The sequence below is a fragment of the Mirounga leonina genome, unplaced genomic scaffold (assembly GCF_011800145.1).
Source record: "Mirounga leonina isolate KUSES-001 unplaced genomic scaffold, KU_Mleo_1.0 Mir_114, whole genome shotgun sequence".
NCBI classification, from domain to species: domain Eukaryota; kingdom Metazoa; phylum Chordata; class Mammalia; order Carnivora; family Phocidae; genus Mirounga; species Mirounga leonina.
Window position 1 is genome coordinate 48,730,508 of NW_023270265.1, and position 17,674 is coordinate 48,748,181.

The 17,674-nt window shown below is 49.7% G+C and overlaps 1 protein-coding gene across 3 annotated transcripts in view; it reads left to right on the forward strand.

Moving 5' to 3' along the window:
* The window catches only part of DOCK1 (dedicator of cytokinesis 1), a 488,408-nt gene that overhangs the window by 79,193 nt on the left and 391,541 nt on the right, over positions 1-17,674 (forward strand). For 2 of the 3 annotated variants that reach the window (XM_034986026.1, XM_034986035.1), the window contains exons 11-14: positions 2,765-2,837; positions 5,930-6,072; positions 12,184-12,309; positions 16,829-16,953. In XM_034986026.1, coding sequence (XP_034841917.1) covers positions 2,765-2,837; positions 5,930-6,072; positions 12,184-12,309; positions 16,829-16,953 — 467 coding nt within the window. The remainder of the gene's footprint in view (positions 1-2,764; positions 2,838-5,929; positions 6,073-12,183; positions 12,310-16,828; positions 16,954-17,674) is intronic. The other variant, XM_034986046.1, reaches the window with a different exon arrangement.

Genomic DNA, 17,674 nt, shown 5'->3' on the forward strand with positions numbered 1-17,674 from the left:
CCCCCCAGTCTGCTGGGGGAAGGTGAGGTGTCCCCCAGGTCTGCTGAGGGAAGGTGAGAGTGTTCCCCAGTCTTCTGGGGGAAGGTGAAGGTATCCCCCCACTCTGCTGGTGGAAGGTGAGAGTCCCCCAGGTCTGCTGGGGGAAGGTGAGGTGTCCCCCAGGTCTGCTGAGGGAAGGTGAGAGTGTTCCCCAGTCTCCTGGGGGAAGATGAAGATGTCCCCCCAGTCTGCTGGGGGAAGGTGAGAGTGTCCCCCAGGTCTGCTGAGGGAAGGTGAGGTGTCCCCAGTCTGCTGGGGGAAGGAGAAGGAAGCTATATGTTTTTGGTGCAGAAGGTAAATATTTTAATACAGTGATTTCTGACCCTAACTGTACACGAGAAGGGTTTAGGGAACTATTAAAAAATACATTCTTGCCCAGGTTCCACAGCCTACCAGTTAAGTTAGAATTGCTGCTTTCACCAACATCACCTGTGAGCCACCGTGGGCCACGCGGCACCTGGCGGGACGCTGCCGTCAGACTGCCTTTCCTCCTTGTGTTTCACGTGGCGTTGGGCGTGCCCAGTGGGGATCCTGAAGTAGTGCGAGCCTCTACTCTACTCAGGACGGCCTCCCATCTGCTGTTCTCTTTCTGGTTCGGAAAGGACACTTCTCGGCCTCAGAAGGTTGATCACCTTTTTGGTAATCAGCTTCTGCCCATTGTGGAATAGGAACTTAATTTGGAGGTTTTATCCAGAATAACTTCTACCTGTTTGTGTCGACAGAGCGCAGATGAACAGTGTGTTCGTGGACCTTTAAGCCTACGGTTCTCAGCCTTCTGTGGAAAATATTATGTCACATTTCTCTTCTAATATAGTGTAACAACGGGGATATAAAAATTATGAAAAAAGCAAAAAGCGTGATTAAAACATACGTCATTCATGATTCCATGTAGCCGGGCTTGTGCCAGGGTCCCAACCACAGCAAGAACTTCCTTGGCACAGGTCAGCGTGCTGACGAGCAGCCATGAGGGAGACGCTCTGTGAACGCTGGTCACATTGTCGCGGCCTTCACCTCCCAGGCTTGAGAGGGGGCCCTGGGAGGGCTGTCACTTCCAGGACGTAGAGGACGAAGGCTGCCTTCTCCTGACTGGTGCTTGGATACGAGTTGCAATCCTTGCTCCCTCGCTGCCTTCCTGCAAGACTTGGCTGGGCTCCCGGTATGTTCCCAAGGCCAGATACCGGGGTTGTACGACCAGGGAGACGCCCTGACCTGGCGGGATCAGCCCCACGACCAAGGGGAGAGGTGTGCAGACACACAGGCAGGCGGTCCATTGTGGATTGTGGGCAGCAGGTGCTGCCGAGGCTCAGCCTCCTCTTGCCATGGCCCAGAGCCACATCTTTCCAAACTGGTGGTAGAAGTGTGGTCTTGGACATGGGAGCATCTTAATGATAGGTTTATCTAGTGCCGATCAGTGGCCTCTAAGAAGGCTTAAAGCTGGGAGCATCTTCAAGAGGTGGAGACTGCAGCCCAGGCCATACATTTCAGAACACCCACAACCTGATGTTCCAATTCATTTGTGCTTCTTTGACCTGCGTCTCTAAACATACGCATAAAGCTCTTTGCTCTGTGAGGAGCACTGGTTTAGCAGAGTGTGTGGGAGCATGTTCTCCCTCGGGACACACTCAGGAGGTTCAAGAGGCTCCGTGGACTCCACCGAACCAACCAGGAGGTGGCATTGCGTCTCTTCTGTTCCTACAAAGTCGTCCCCCTTTCTGAGGGGGGGCAGGTGGTAGAAATGGAAATTGTCTACATTTTCAGTATATGACTGTGGTCACCAAGGAAGGCACCATGAAGAGAGAGGCAGGCATGTTGCTCACCTCTCTTCGGTCAAGGGTGTCGATGGAGCAGAGAGAGAGCTGAGTGTCCAAGGCTCTTCTTCTCGGGGGTCTCTGGCTGTGTGGTCAGAGCTTGAGCATTGGAGATTTTCTGGCTATCAGACTTTGGGCAAGGTCATTCGGTAGTGTCCTTGAGCCTGAATTTCCTCAGTTGTGCGGGAGGTGATTGTGAGGATTCGCTGTCCAGTGCCCCTTGAAAGAGCAGCCGCAGATGCTGGCAGCGACTTTCCCATTGTGATGTCACTTGGGGGAATGCGAGAACTTTCCGATGCTTCAGAGCAGGGCCAACCAATGTGGTCGGCCTTGGCCACAGGTGGCTATTATGTAAATGAATGAAATCAAAGGAAAAATGCGGTTCCACCACCACGTTTCTGGTGCTTGTGGTTCTAGAACATCTCGTCATCACAGGATGTGCTGTTGGGCAGTGCAGCTCCAGAGTGTATGTTGCTTCCTAGGCAAAGGAATGAATGAATGAATGAATGAATGAATGAATGAATTTATCTGTTTACTTATTTATTTAATTTATTTAAAAAATTATTTTAAATTAAAAAAAAATTTTATTTATTTGAGAGAGTACAAGTGGGGGAGAGGCAGAGGGGGAGGGAGAAGCAGGCTCCCCGCTGAGCAGGGAGCCCGATGTAGGACTCGATCCCAGGACCCCGGGATCGTGACCTGAGTCAAAGGCAGACGCTTAACCGGATGAGCCACCCAGGCGCCCTGAGGCAAAGGAATTTACTAAGTGGAAATGCTTTAAACTCAGATTAAAAAAAAAAAATGCCACTGTGTGGTTTATGCCATTGTTTGTCAGAAGACAATGTGATGTTCCTCTGTTTGTTTGTTTTCTCTGGTTATAGCATTTAAACAAAACAATGTTCTTTTCTTGTCTCCAGTGATGGACGTAACAGATATAATAAATGGGAAAGTAGATGATGAAGACAAGCAGCATTTCATCCCCTTTCAGCCGTAAGTATGGAGCCATCAGAGAGAGCACTTAACCAGATAGAATATGGAAAACGTGTGTTTGTAATAATTCTCTTCGAAAATAAGTTTATAAATTCAGCACAAGTAGAGATTGATTCTTTTATAATAATGAAGAATCTGGGTAGTCACTGCTGTAGTGCATGGCATTTTTGTAGCCCCAAGAATCTTGGGTTAAAGTTGCTTTATGGTCTTGCATGTAGAAGATTTTCCGTGTGATTCAGGGGAGTCACCTTATCACACAGGACATGCAGAAATGCCCTTCTACTTGGAGCATGTGTGTTTCCTTGCATCATTGATGCTTTCTAGTAGCTATTCACATACTCAAAATACAGTGCTTTCAAATTCATCACGGGAGGAGGTTGCTCCTTTTAAAGTAGAAAACCAAACAAAATAATGATGAATTCTTTTGTAAGGCGAGAAATAATGCTTGAAGCAAATAATCATGCTGCTGATTTTCTGTCTCTGGTTGCCTAGAGTGGACTGGGTCTGTGCTCACCATTCTTAGGGCTTATCTAGCTTCTGAAGCTAAGTGTGTGGAGAGGTGTGGGAAGCTTGGAAAACATTTGGAGGAGATTTGTTAAATTGATTCTCTGATTGGAAGGTAGATCCCGTGGAAAAGGTCGAAAGAATCGGTTATTTCCTTGGAGATTAAAGCAAGAGAGTACCTACATAATGGTCTGTGGCCACTTCACCGGGCACTTCTCCATCTCAGACAGCCGTGGAGAGAAAGAAAGAGGGATTAGAGTGGTTTAGGTTAATCAGAAGTGACAGTTTCCTCCTGGGGGTGTGAAATCTTAGAAGAGGAGACCATAAGGCATGTTAGAATGACCTGTCAGAGTGCTCTGCCTTCTGCCTCTTCTCATTTCTGTTTTTACTTAAGTGGTTCCAGGCTTGAAACAAATTTTAGAAATTGTACCTTGGGTTCAGGTGTTGGCTGAGGAGGCTTGGAGACTGGTGATACTCAGCGGGTAGCTGAAGGAGTCTCTCTGGGGGTAAGGTGGGCAAGAGCTATGAGCTTGGCTTCCCTTTGTACCACCCAATCTTGCATGAGGGATCCCCATACTCAGCTCCAGGCTTGAGAACCACTTGTTCAGGATGGGATTAGAGTGGTTTTCTTTGCAGGCAGGTGATCTAGTCAGATAGCATCCTAAAACATGGCTCAGTGGACATTTTTGTAGTCTTCCCAACATGAGAATAACAGAAAACCCTGCATTAACCAGCGTGAAGTGGGTATCTCACCACAGACAACTGGAGGCACAGGTCTTTTCTAGCTTCCTTCTGTTAGAGTTGCTCTTCTGCCTTCTGATAACCACGAGCTACATGTGGCTATGTAAATTATTGACAGTTAAATAAAATTAAATAGTTCCTCAGTTACACTAGTTCCACTTAAAGTGTTCAGTCCCACAGGTAGCTGATGGCTACCATATTTGTCAGTGCGGATCTAGAACATTCCCGTCATCACAGAACGAACGTCCTGTCGGATGGTGCTGTCTTGGAATCACACCCCGTGAAGATAGTTAAAAAGGGAGTTCAGTTCTGCAGAATCTGGAAGTTTCCTCAGTAAACAAAGGAAACATGTCTTTGAACATGGGCAGATATTGAGGTAATAAATAAAATACACCCTTATAAAATGACAATATTAAGTTGCTTCTTTTGCCCATGAGAAATAGTGCAGCCCAGTGCTGTTTTGAATGCTGTTTTATATATTAGACCTCAGAGTTTCTTGATGCCCTAATGTACCACTGAGTTGAAATTACCTGTTGCCTGCTAGTATCTTCTGGGAAAAGTCAAGGGAAAAAAAAAAACCTATGGGTTATTGTTTGAAAAGTTAGGGGGGTTATTAGTTTTAGATTCACTAGTCTAAGTTTCACTGGGACATGTTAGGAGCTGCCTGAGATAGCATATTGCCACCATCTTTTTCTGTCTTACAGAAAAACACCCATTTTAAAAAATATTACATGTTCAGCTCTTACTGTAATTTGTGATTCCTTGCTCCATTAAAAGAAGACTAATATACAGATTAATATTTCCAGGGTTTGAAACAAAAGAGCAGCATGATTTTAATAGCAAAATAAGCAATGAAACCAGTTCTTTGGGAAATGCCATGCTAATGAAACTGTTTTTTGCTCTATTAAAACTGATTTATTATATCACAGGATAAGTTTTAGGGAAGGAAATACAGAGTACATCTTTTTCTTTCTGTCTTTTAACTTGGGTGAAGTAAATTAAAAGAGTCCTCAGCTCTCTTGAGTAATGTGGGCTCACATGATGAATAACACTTGTTCTTGGTTCTGGAAATGATTTTAAACATTATGTACTTGACGTACATTTTCTTGCTCATTGCATACTGTGCTTTGCTGTGCTACATGGTATTTCTCTTTGCACATGTTGCCTGTTTGTACTTATCTCTTGATCTTAGTGTAGCTTCTATGAAAAACTCATGGTCCACGGGACCCCCAAATGTTGACGGTTTACATTCATAATTGCATCATAGTTTCACCTTTCAGACATGGTAGTTATCTTCTCCAAAGACTGTGCCATTCTTCTCACACTTAATTATCTGAGGCCACATTGGGTACACAGTCTGATGGAGTAGAGTGGTCACCACCCAAGTTCCCCAGGCAATTAGGTTGTAGGGATCTTTTTTTGGTCTTGATTTTACTTTTCCCTTCGCACCACCTGCCCCTTGACCTATGCCATGGTCAGGAATTATTGAAATTGAAGAAACAGAGGTAAACATTCCTTGCGATTAAATGCTGTCCAACCACAATTATTTTTAGATAAGTGCCCTTTTTTATTATCTGGTAGAGATGGAGTGGAGGCTTGGTGCATGTTTATTTCCTGGGGATAGGGTCGACCTCGTTTGCTTTACTTCTCTTGTGTGGTTCAGCATTTTCCTGATCAATGCTCTTCCCTGTCTCTCTTGTCACCTATCCTGTCCTTTGTCGTGCGTTGACTCATGATGACTCTCTCGCATTCGGTGACGATGATCTCTTGTGTTCCCTTGTTACCGTGACCTCTGGGTCTCTGTGCCCCTTTGTCTCCTGTGGTCTTGGTCGTCCCGTGCCCTCCAGGCTCGCGTTGGACGACGCCATTCGACACAAGCCGCTGAACATGTCATCCCGTTTTTCACCCAGGGTGGCGGGGGAGAATGACTTCCTTCAGACTGTTATAAACAAAGTCATTGCTGCCAAAGAAGTCAACCACAAGGGCCAGGGTATGTATTCTATTGTTTTATTGCTACAGATGTTCACCTATTACATGAACTTGGGACAGTGCTGTATGGTTTGCATTTTAGTTTGATGATGGTGATGGTGGTGGTGGTGATGTTGGTAATGGGGCTCGTGGTGATGATGATGTTGGTGATGAGGATGGTGATGATGATGATGACAGTGATGATGAGAATGAGGATGGTGGTGGTGGTGATGATGCTGATGGGGATGGGGATGGGCATGAGGAGCATGAGGGTGCTGGTGGTGGTGGTGGTGATGCTGCTGATGGGGTTGGTGATGCGGGCAGTGTTGGGTCATGATCTATGTGTACTGTGTATGGAGGTTTTCTTGCTGGTCTCCCTCGTAAGCATTGCTGAGAGCCAACCCCCTGGGTGAGCGGAAGAAGGCTGAGTGGGACACAATGAAATGTTTGCAAAGAGCCCAGAGTTTATGAGACTTGGAAGCAAGTTGTTTGTTTGCCTTCCTGAGTCTTCTCCAGCCCTCCCCTCTCCTCCTAGCCATTTTTGAAAGCACTTGAAGGATTTTATAAGAGAATACAGTTACTGTCAACCGTCTGTTACTTCATCTTTGCTGCTCAGAGAAACGTGGAGACACCCGACACAGCCTAGCTCCACGTGCGCCCTTGACTCTCCCTTCCATGCCCGTGTTGCACATTCAGTCTTGGCACGTGGCTTCCTGGGGCTCCCCTTCGTCCTACCCACCCCCCCCCTCGCCCGAGGCTGTGGCTTCGTTTTGGAGACGGATCTCTCTTCAGTTTTGTAATGGAAGGGATTTTTCCTCCTGACTCCATGTCTCGCACTCATCGTTTTTAATCCCACGCTGACAGGTTTCCCAGCAGCTGACCTTCTGTTGGCAGAGGCAATGAATCAGTCACCCCAGACCGGGGACAGTTGGCACTCGGGCTGGCCAGTACCTTTGCCAGAAAACAGCTGTTTACGGAGGCCTCGCCTCCGGCTCGAGGGGAAGTCACCTTCAGAACTTCTCCCACCTAAGGCTGCTCTTAGCACCGGTGGGAGAACCCACTCTTCAGTCCTTGGTTAGATGCAGACTTGTCACAAACTCAGTAGAGCTTAAGCGGATAGGCCTCTTTCATTGTCTAGTTACCTTATGTCCCTAGCCTTTTAAGAAAACGATTCTCTTGACTCGTTTCCCATTGTTATAAAGGAGAGTATGAACTGAGTTAGAAGAATGTTCTGGAGGAGTGAGAAACCTTTGGCTTTCTTTGGTGTGAACCAGCCAGCCCCGTCCCTGGCAAACAACAAAACAAGAACCCCAGCTAAAGCGTTAATGAACCGTGGCCTCTGTAGACAGAGCAGTTTAAGCTGACCCAGGACCCACCTTCTCATCAATTACCAGCTCTCTGATTTGCACCTTAATTGAAAACCACAGGGAGATCCAATTTGAAGCTGTTTTGATGGGAGCCACTCTCAGACTGGGAGTGCCAGTCCCCAGACCCCAGGCTCCTGTTGGATTGAGTTTCTCTTGCAGAGCCGTCAGATTTTGAGAAACTTCTATCACAGAGTCACACAGGGGAAGTGGAGATTGGTGTCAGGCCGCAGGAGGACCCACAGCCTGCCTCTGCCAGGCTCACTGGTGTCGGGGTGCAGATCTGTCACCAGAGCTGATACCGGGGGCCCAATTCCTGGAAGTCCAGGAGGACAGGTGTTTCCAGGTCACAGTGAGAACTAAGAGACAAGAACATTTTTTTTTCAAGGGGACTACAGGTGCCTTCCTGAACTGAAGTGCCCCTGGGCAATGTCGCTGGCTGGTTTTTTTGTCCTTGAAGCTAAAGTGATCGTTTCTCTGGGGCTCACTGGCAAGCCTGCTTCTGTGCATTCCAGGGAGACCCGAGAGAGAGCTGCGAGGCGCGTGGGTTTGCCCCGTGGAGCTCCGTGTTTTCATCGGTGGTGACCTGGGCTGCCCTGATGCCTGTGTGCCTGTTAGGCCGTGGTGAAGGGTGCGGGGTGGCGGGAGGGATAGGGTGGGTGGTGGGAGGGACAGGGAGGCCGGCAATCTTCACAGAGAACCAGGAAGCTTCCCACGCTCATCTGTTCTGAGCTCCTCTCTGGGCTTTGGCCCATTTTAGGTTGACATCCACATGTTTATTTGTCACAATTGACATTTTTTATGTTTAGCCCAAATTATCCCGAACCCTGGACCCAGAGGTTCTGGATGTTTAATGTGGACAGCGAGGCCTCAGACACCCCCGGACATCTGTTCCTATTGTTTGACATAGAATGTATGCTAATCTCTTTTGTTTTTAGCTCCTCTGGTTAAACAAAAGTCAACCTAAAATGCACTTTTTCTTTGAAAATTGGCCTCATTTTCTCCTTTGAGGAAAGTGTTTTAAACCCAATGTAATCAGGAGAGCTTAATCTCTGTGTTTAAATCGTGTTATAACAAATTGAATTGTGTCATTAAGTTACTCGTTTATGAACTAAGATCGTTGAGCAAGCTGGTGTTTGTGAGAAAGAAAAGGTGTTTGAAAGGCGGCAGGAGTTTCGAATGGTGTTATTAAACATTTCTCTGGGGCGCCTGGGTGGCTCAGTTGGTTAAGCGACTGCCTTCGGCTCAGGTCATGATCCTGGAGTCCCAGGATCGAGTCCCGCATCGGGCTCCCTGCTCGGCAGGGAGTCTGCTTCTCCCTCTGACCCTTCCCCCTCTCATGTGCTCTCTCTCTCTCATTCTCTCTGTCTCAAATAAATAAATAAAATCTTAAAAAAAAAAAAACAAAAAAAACATTTCTCTGCCTCTGACCTCTGTAAATGATCACCTCCCAACATCCTGCAGGTCATTGAAAAATGTCTTCTGAGTCACATTCGTTCTGGGGACCTTCATTCCTTTGGCAGGTTTTGGGACCTGAGTGAGATTTGAGAGCCTGTCCGTGGCACCCTGGTGTCCCCAGTAGGGATCTCATGCATCCATGTCACCTGCCGTGATAATCTCCCCTTGCATTTCTGTGGGTGTCCCTTTCATGTGATCTGCTCTCCTGGAGGACGCAGCCGTGGGTTAGGTGCCTGGCCCATCAAGGGACCTCTCCCACAGGTCCAGAGCAACACCAACTTGTGGTGCTTTTGTGTGAATTAGAAAGAGGGTGCCCGTCCTGTGGGTGAGTGAGACGCAGACAGTGCCTGGGCACACGGCTTGGTGAGCAGAGTGTGGGCTGGGTTTAGCTCCCACTTGCCTTTGTTTGCCAGGGCCTTGTTGCAGGGCATGTTCTTTTTTTTTTTTTTTTTTTAATTTTTAATTTTATTTATTTCAGAGAGAGACATACAGAGATAGCATGAGAGAGAGAGCACGAGTAGGGAGGAGAGGGAGAAGCAGGCTTCCCACTGAACAGGGAGCCTGATGCAGGGCTTGATCCCAGGACCCTGAGCCGGAGGCAGACGCTCAACTGACTGAGCCATCCAGGCACCCCTGCAGTGCACATTCTGAGCAATGATACATGGGCCCCTGTTTTGGTGTCACCTCCTGACATCTCTTTAGGGACCTCTTCTTATTGGTTATGCTTCTCTCCTCTCCTTCAAACTCTCCCCCTTACGATTTGGAGTTTTAAATCTTGAGAGGAAACAGAAAGGAAAAAATAGAAAAGGAAAGAAAAGGAAAATACCATGCTTGAAACAGTCTACCTTAGATGACACATCTGTTTTTGTTACTGACTTTCTCTACTCCCAGTTTCTCAGAGTAGCTTATGCCTCCTCCCTCTGACCTTCGTATTCTGTTCCTTCTTTGTCCTTCTCCCATCAGCGTTGCCCCCGCTCCCACCCCCGGCTTTACCGGGTGCACCCGCTGAGGTCTGCGGTGTCACCCTGTCTGCTCTGTGCCGCAGACACTGCCCTGGTGCCCTGTTCCCTGGGCTGCGTTTTGTACCACTGACCACACTGTGCCACCCCTCTGGGCTTCCTGTGATCTCTGGCCTCTGGCGTCCTGTGTGAGCTTTAATGTTGGGAATTCAGTGCATAGTTCAGGGTCCTCTTCTTTCTCTCCTTGCTTGTGCTCTCACCGTTCAGGACGTGGCCAGGGTACAGGGTCTTCTGGCTCAGGGAGTGGTATCCCGGCACCTGCTTTTGGTCGTGCCCACAACCGTCCCCGTCTCTGTGAGCCTCCCCCCCGCCCCCGCAGCTTCTGGTTTGACCTCCACACAGGTCCTTCCACCCGCACCTCCGTGCTGTTGCCTGGGGTCCTCACTTGGCTCTGAACTCCCCTCCCCGCACCTGCTCAGTCCCACACAGCCCCCAGAGTACTATCAAGTGGGACCCTGGTACTTGCTCGTCTTCCCAGCCTCCCCACTCCTTCAGATGGAGCAGTTCCCGCCTTGGGGCCCTGCCGCCCTCCCAGCCTCCTGTCATGCCTCTCCGCTGTGGCTCTGGTCATCCAGCACCCGGGTGGGCACAGGTCTGCACGCCCCTTGCTTAGTGTCGACTCATCTTCCGATCTCTTTGGATGTCCCTTCTTGGGAGAGCCTCTGTGACCCCCAGGATCGCAGTCCTGGGGATATACAGTGCCCTGGACTTTTCCTTAGAAAGCTCTTAAGAGTTGCATATTTCACTGAGACCATGGATTTAGTGTTTGCCTCGTGGGACAGAAGCTAAGTCCCTGGTGGGGCTATAATGACTGTTTGCTCTGTGTCCACAGTGCCCAGTGTGTGTCGGGCACACAGTAGGTACTTATTGGACACTTTAGAGTAGATCAGAGGGACTGTCTAGGTGGCAGGAGGAGAGGGGTTCACCACCTGGCAGAGAAAAAATGTCATCAGTGGCTGGGGGCTTTCTCAACCACAAGTAATGTAGGTCTTTGCAGAGGACCGATGTTTTCAGGCCAGCTGATAGCAGACAGGAAGGAAGCTTGAGGAGAAGGGTGTGAGGTTCGGGCGTTCATCAGCCAGAGCGGCTCTGGACAAGAGCAGTCTCAGGTGATGCTCCCTGTGTGGGACCATCAGGTGTCTCCCAGTTCTGCTTGGAATGCATATTGGTGGACAGCGTCTACAGTTTTCCCGTTGGCCTTCTACTGAAGGCAGTGTGCTGAGCTAAGCAGCGATGAATGGTCTCTGCTCCCTGGAAACATGCATCCTAGGGCAGGAATGGCTGGACAGACTAAACACGCACACGCCAGTAGTGTTAGTGAGAGCAAATGCCTTTATATTCTGACGGGCACTTGGGGTCCTGCTGGGCTGGGTGACCAGGGAGCAAGCAGGCCAGGCCCCCAAGGTCCCAGGGACGGAGACCTGGATGTGTCAGCTGACAGTGACAACCTCCCTTCCCACCTGGGAGCAAGGCCCTGTCTTTGAAAATGGTAGAGAGAGCCATGCAACTGATTTGTCTCCACCTTTGATTTTGCTGTATTCCCTCTTATTTTTACTTCCTGTTTGGTTGCTGCACAGGCGTATTTTACACAAAATGCAGTTGTCCGTCTGCTTTGTGGAGGAAGAGGATGGCACACACCCTTAGCTCGCAGGTTCACCGTGTTCTGTCCACATCAGCCCTTCCTTCTTGCTCAAAGGGTTTCAGAGTCTTCACCTCCCCTCCTTGCAGGGAAGTGCCAAGTGGTGGGCAGAGCATTTGCTCCCCCTTCGCTGTGACGTCGTGAAACAGAGGGCCCAGGCAGCCTTGGCTCTGCAGGACTGGCTTGCTGGTGGCTTGTAGCCCAGCGCTGTGCTGTGCACCTTCTGGAAAGCACAGGAGACTTCCTGGGTTAGAGAAGCTGTGAATTTACCTCCTGAGCCCTCCTGTGCTGTCCTCCTTTTGGGGAGAATGGAAAGGGAGAGCTATCTCAGTCACTCCTAGAAAAAGGCTTCTTCCTGATTGATCTTCAGTGCTTATGAGAGGGGTCCTTGGTTCTGGGCAGGTGCCGTGCATTGGCCAGGGCGAGAGGCCCCTCCAGGGTAGGGTGTGTACCCCGCTAGTCAGATGCAGGTGGTTACCCTGTGCCAGCCACCTTTCCGTGGCCCTTCTTTCTCTTTCTCATACACCCACGTTTTCTCCTAAGATGTTAACTTGTGAATTAACAGTTGTGCGTTCGTTGAGATGGGTTTCCTGAAATAATCCTTCAAAAATGTATAAGATAAAACATGACTCATGTGTCCATTGTCTTTCTAGGTTTGTGGGTAACCTTGAAATTACTTCCTGGAGATATCCATCAGATTAGAAAAGAATTTCCTCACTTAGTGGACAGGACCACAGCGGTGGCTCGGAAAACGGGGTTTCCGGAGATAATCATGCCTGGTAAGGACCGATTCCTTCTGCGCTCTGAGTGTGGCGTGGATGTGGCCAGTGTCCGGGGAGCTTGTAGAGAGGCCAGAGTGCAGTGTGGGGACAGTGACTCGGACGAGCTCGTGGGGTGGCTGTGGATCACTCCTGCAGTCAGGAGCTGTGGCCAGAGTGAGCGCTGACCACCTAGGTTTGGGCTGCAGGGAGGTGGCTTCTCTGGGTTGTAATAACCTGCGGGTGGGAGTGATTTCTGGCAGTACTGTGATAAGGACAAGCAAGGGAATCAGCGTTTCCAGAAATGCAGCCCTGAGAACTTGAGGTGGGTTTCCGCCACCAGCTGGAGTGAACGTCATCGTTACTGTAAGCAGCACCCTTTATTGTCCCATAATCCATTGTTCCCCTTAATCCAGAAGCCTTGCAGTTTGTCTCTGCCCCACCTCATCTGGTGAAAAGGAAGAATGGGAGTTAGACATTCCACTGACCACGGCTGCCGGACTGCGTGTGCGGAGTTGGGTAACACATAAAATGTAATCAAGGGCGGTGGAGCTTGGGGCCCTTTCCAGGGCCCTGGGGGCTTCACTTTAGGTTCTGATCAATGGATCAATCATGGTGGTTGGTTCCCTGTAGGATGAAGGCAGCTCTTTTATGATGTTAACGTAGGTTCACAATGAAGGTCCTCTAACAGCTTTGGAATCATCCAGAATATGTTCAAAGTTAAGGGGGCACAATTAGGTAACGCCAGCCTTCTGCCCCGGAAGTGAGAGCTCAGGACCTGGAGTCCGGCCTCTGTTTGGAGTTGCACCACGGCTCCTCCCCAGCCTCGCTTAGCTGTGCTCTGCTACTCTGAAGAAGGAGAGTAATGGTAATTCCTACCCGTAGGGCAGGTTGGAGTTGGGATGCTGTAGGGGGTAATGTCACAGAAAACACCAGGCCAGCGCAGACGGCCGAACCCTGAGGATATTCATCGGCTCACGCACCTGAGCCACAGAGTCAGCCCGGGCACTGGCTCCGTTTCTCCATAGTAACCCCTGCTGGCTTGCCTCCTGTGCATATTGACTTAGTCCTCTGGGTAAGGGCCCTGATGGCTCCCATTTTCTTCCCAGCCCAGCATCCTGAGGAAGGTAGTGTGCTTTTGACCCAGTGTTGCTTAGCAAGGAGCCTGAGCATCATCCAGACTGGCCTGCTCAGGCCCCTGCCCTGCGGTCCCCGGACAGTGATGGCTTGGGGGTGGAGGGTGCACATTAGCCACCTAGACGTCAGCTCCTCCCGATGGCAAGGGTTGTGTGAGGGAGATGTGGACGCCCGACGCGTGTTTGGGTAGACATCTGATCAAAACAAGGAAGGAGGGGCAGCAAGTGAATGTTCACACCTGGTGCCTGCTCAGTTCATATTACGTAGTATCGCTCAGGCCCGGTAATGGATTATAAGCTTCTTAAACCAATAATGGAATTCCATGTTAAGATTAATCTCATATTTACATAATACTTCTCACTTTCCAAATAACATATTAATAATCTGATTTGATCCTCACGAGATCTTGGGCAAGCCCGTGAATATTTATCCTTTACATCTGTGGGATACTTTTTGGTTTGCACATAATGCTCACATTAATAATTTGGCTTGATCTGTCTAAGGACCTCGGAAGCCTACACATTGGTGTTGAACTAATTGCAATCGAAATTAAGCCGCAGCCTAAAGTCACACAGCTAATGAGCAGTAGAAATGGGGCCAAACCACCCCACATTCAGAGGCTCCCCGTGGGGTCCCTTTATAGGGCCCTGCTGTAGGCTCGCAGGGAGAGGTATCTGCTCATTGCGCATGCTGTCGGAGTTACTGCTTTGTTTATTTTAGGGCAGGTGGGGACATGTTCTTTCTGCTACCTCTATCTTTCAGGGCTGTTGTGGGTCATTGTATCCTCTGACTAGTGAATTAATGAGAAGAACATCTCAAATTGGTTAGGCTGGATCTTAGTGGCTCACCTGTATGGGAAGGAGGCGTGATGTCCAGCATGCTGTGAAACCGAGGGATACTTTCCAGGGCAGGAATCAAGTCTGTGTGCAGCAAATTGATTTGGAACTCTTGGTGGATGTATTGCTTGCATGTGGACTCGAGATGAAATTTATAGATTAGGATGACATTGGGCATTCGTCTTGGGTGGTCTAGGATGGCCTCATGTTCTAAAGGGAGACCCAGAAAACTTCTAGCTCATACTGGTCGTATTTCCCTTTATAACTGACCAACTTAAAAGGTAAGACTGGGGTGCCTGGGGGGCTCAGTCATTAAGCGTCTGCCTTCGGCCCAGGTCACGATCCCAGGGTCCTGGGATCGAGCCCCGCATTGGGCTCCCTGCTCCGCGGGAAGCCTGCTTCTCCCTCTCCCACCCCCCCTGCTTGTGTTCCCTCTCTTGCTATATCTCTCTGTCAAATAAATAAATAAATAAACCCTTCAAAAAAAAAAAAAGAGGTAAGTCTTGAGCTCTAAAATAATCTCCTAACATTTCCGGGGAAGCCATACAGCTGACCCGTTGTTTCGGCTGGTTCTGTGTGCTGAGTTGGGAGTCGGGGTTCCTGTAGTGTGGGCTTCTAGCTAGAGTGAGTCATCATGTTCTCCGTTAGGGCCGGGGAAGCATCCACAGGCCATGGGTGCCTCATGGTACCCTTACGAGAGAGAGAGAGAGAGACAGCCTGGGGTGTTTTCACTCAGGTCCCTGGCCTTTAGCTTGGCAGGACCTGTGCATTGTCCCATCTTACGGGGATGCTTTTTACAGAGATGTACATCTCCTTTGCACGGCCGGAGAGCCTGCTGTGTCACCCATGTCGCCGGCTTTTCTGCCTTTCTGCGAGCCCCTGGACATCCTGCAGGTTGGTGGGAACCAGGGTTTTCCTCTGAGCTGGGAAGGTGGCTGGAGGCTTGCATGAGGCAGAGGGAGTCTTCTCTTTGAGTTCACCCACGCCTGCTTCCAGTTTCTTCCTCCCCAGAATGAGAACCCTGGAGCCCTGCGGGCCTCCACCGAGGGCACTCTCGTGAGTGTGCATCTGTGGGGTTCATCTGCTGTAAATAGGGTCTCACTTCTGGGATGGCTCTGAGTATGGATGACTAGGCCAGTAGGAGAGTGAGACCATGGGGTTCACCACTCCCCTGCCCCCAGCGTGTGATGCTGTCTGGCTGATGAGGCCTTTATGAAGCTCTTGCGGCCCTTTTTGGTTATGGCTTTTGTGCTTTGGTAGAATGTGCAGGCAGGGCTTGTACAGCCTACAGATCGTACACCACCTGCCTTGTCTGTGAGGCTGTTCCGCGGTAGGTGGCGTGGGAGGTTAGGTGACTTGTCTGCGGTCACACAGGGATTGGTGGCAGGTGTTGGCCTGGCAGCTTTGCCTCCTGTGCCTGGCCCTGGGCTCCATCACTCTTCGCTTCTCGCACGGGCAGTAGCACTGACTGCAGTCACGCTTCCCCTGCCAGGACTGAGTGTGGCTGTGGGAACAACCCACTGGGATTATTATACTAGTGACTTTTAAATGAAAAGCTTAATTTAATAGTTGGATACATTAAAAGCCAGAATAGAGCAGAAAGAAAGAACGGGAGAAAACAAAAAAGCAAGGGCACTTGTTCTTGGCCCTTAGTGGGCCATTTGCTGCTCTTGACGGACCCGTTGCTCACGTCCCCTGTGGGAGAGCAGGTGGGTCAGGGTGGAGGTGACCAGACAGACAGCAGAGGAATAGTCACTGGGTGGTGGCGCTTGCTCTAAATCACGCTGCTAATGAAGCTTGCTACGTTTCCCCAGTTGGACCATTACCAGGGGCCTCATAGGCTCTCAGTAGGAAGAAGCGTCTTGAGTTTATTTGTTGTGTATGGGTTTTGTTTTTGTTTTTGTTGTCACACAGTTTATGGCCCATCTCACTTTAAAATGCACAGGACTGTTTTGTTCTGCTCTGAACGGAACAGAACAGGTCCCTTCTGATCCTGACAGCTGCCCACCAGGAGGAGAAAAGATCCATGTCCATGCAGAAAGCTTCTCTCTTGACCCACTCCTAGTCCCTGATCCCAGACATCAACTCAGAACCTTGGCTTGTGGTGGTTCTCATTCTCGATCAGCTTTTTGTTCCACTCCTTAGAAAAATGTAGAGGAAGCCAGTAATGCCAGTTGTCATCCGAGGCGTGCCTTTGATGGTGTGATACTCTGGCTACCCAGACGCCGAGAACACAGCCAGCGGTCCACCGTGAGATAGTGGTGGACCCATCGGCAGCATTCGAGTCACCGTGGGCATGAGCTGCCCACCGAGGCGAAGGACCTTGCAGATAATTAAGGGCCTTGACGTTTTTTCCTCCTTCTTGTGATCTTAATGATGATGCTGCTGAAAACTGCTTTTGTCATGCCTTTAAATGCTGAGACTGTTTTGTAGAAAATATTTTGTAATCATCTATACAGTATTTATAATCCTCTGCTAGGATTGGTAGCAATTTCGACAGTGTTGCGGAATTCCCGGTTAACAGTATGAATAATGGATTGGTTTTAAAGGTAAAATTTTTCCCCCAGGTGATGTTCGAAATGATATCTACGTAACATTAGTTCAAGGAGATTTTGATAAAGGAAGCAAAACCACAGCAAAGAATGTGGAGGTTACAGTGTCTGTTTACGATGAAGACGGAAAACGGCTGGAGGTATTTATTGTTGCAAAGCTTAATGTGTGGCGTGGAAACTTTATATTCCAAGTGTTTTCTTGGCTTTGCTGCAGAGTAGGAAAAGACGTAGCTGGGGCCGCGTGATCCCATTTCTGGGGATGAGAGTTTGTTCTTCATCCCTTTCTCCAGCTCGCCGTAAAGGGCTGGTGTGCACGGCGTCCTAGCTGCCCCTGCCTTGGGAGACCTCTGCGGTCCCTCCCCCCTCTGTTTTCCTGGCCCTTGCCAGCATAGACCCAGGGCTCAGAGGTCTAATGGTCCCACTAGAAGTTCAGACACCATTATTATCACCATCTGAGAGCTGGGGAAACTGAGGCCCAGGGAAGTCTTGTAAGGGTCATCGAGCTAGTGGGGGGTGGAACCTGGGGTTTGAATCTGGGCTTCTGACCTCGTGCTCTCCTGGGTGGTGGTGGTTACCACGGTGGCCTGCAGGGCTCGGCGTGCTGGGCAGTGCTCGGGGATGGTGGCCTCTGATGAGCAGAGGCCACGCCAGAGCAGGCGCCCCTGCCAGCTACCAGCGTGGACCCTGGGTGGCGGGCTGGGCTGTCCTAGCCCATGTGTTTGAGAGCAATGCCCTGTGTATGCACCTGAGGCTCAGCTGTGCCAGGAGGTGGGGGCGGCATCCTTTCTGTGTGGGTGGCCCGTGTCCAGTGTAACTGCCGGGAGGTGTTACCCTTGCCACTTGGGCTTTATTGGCATTGCT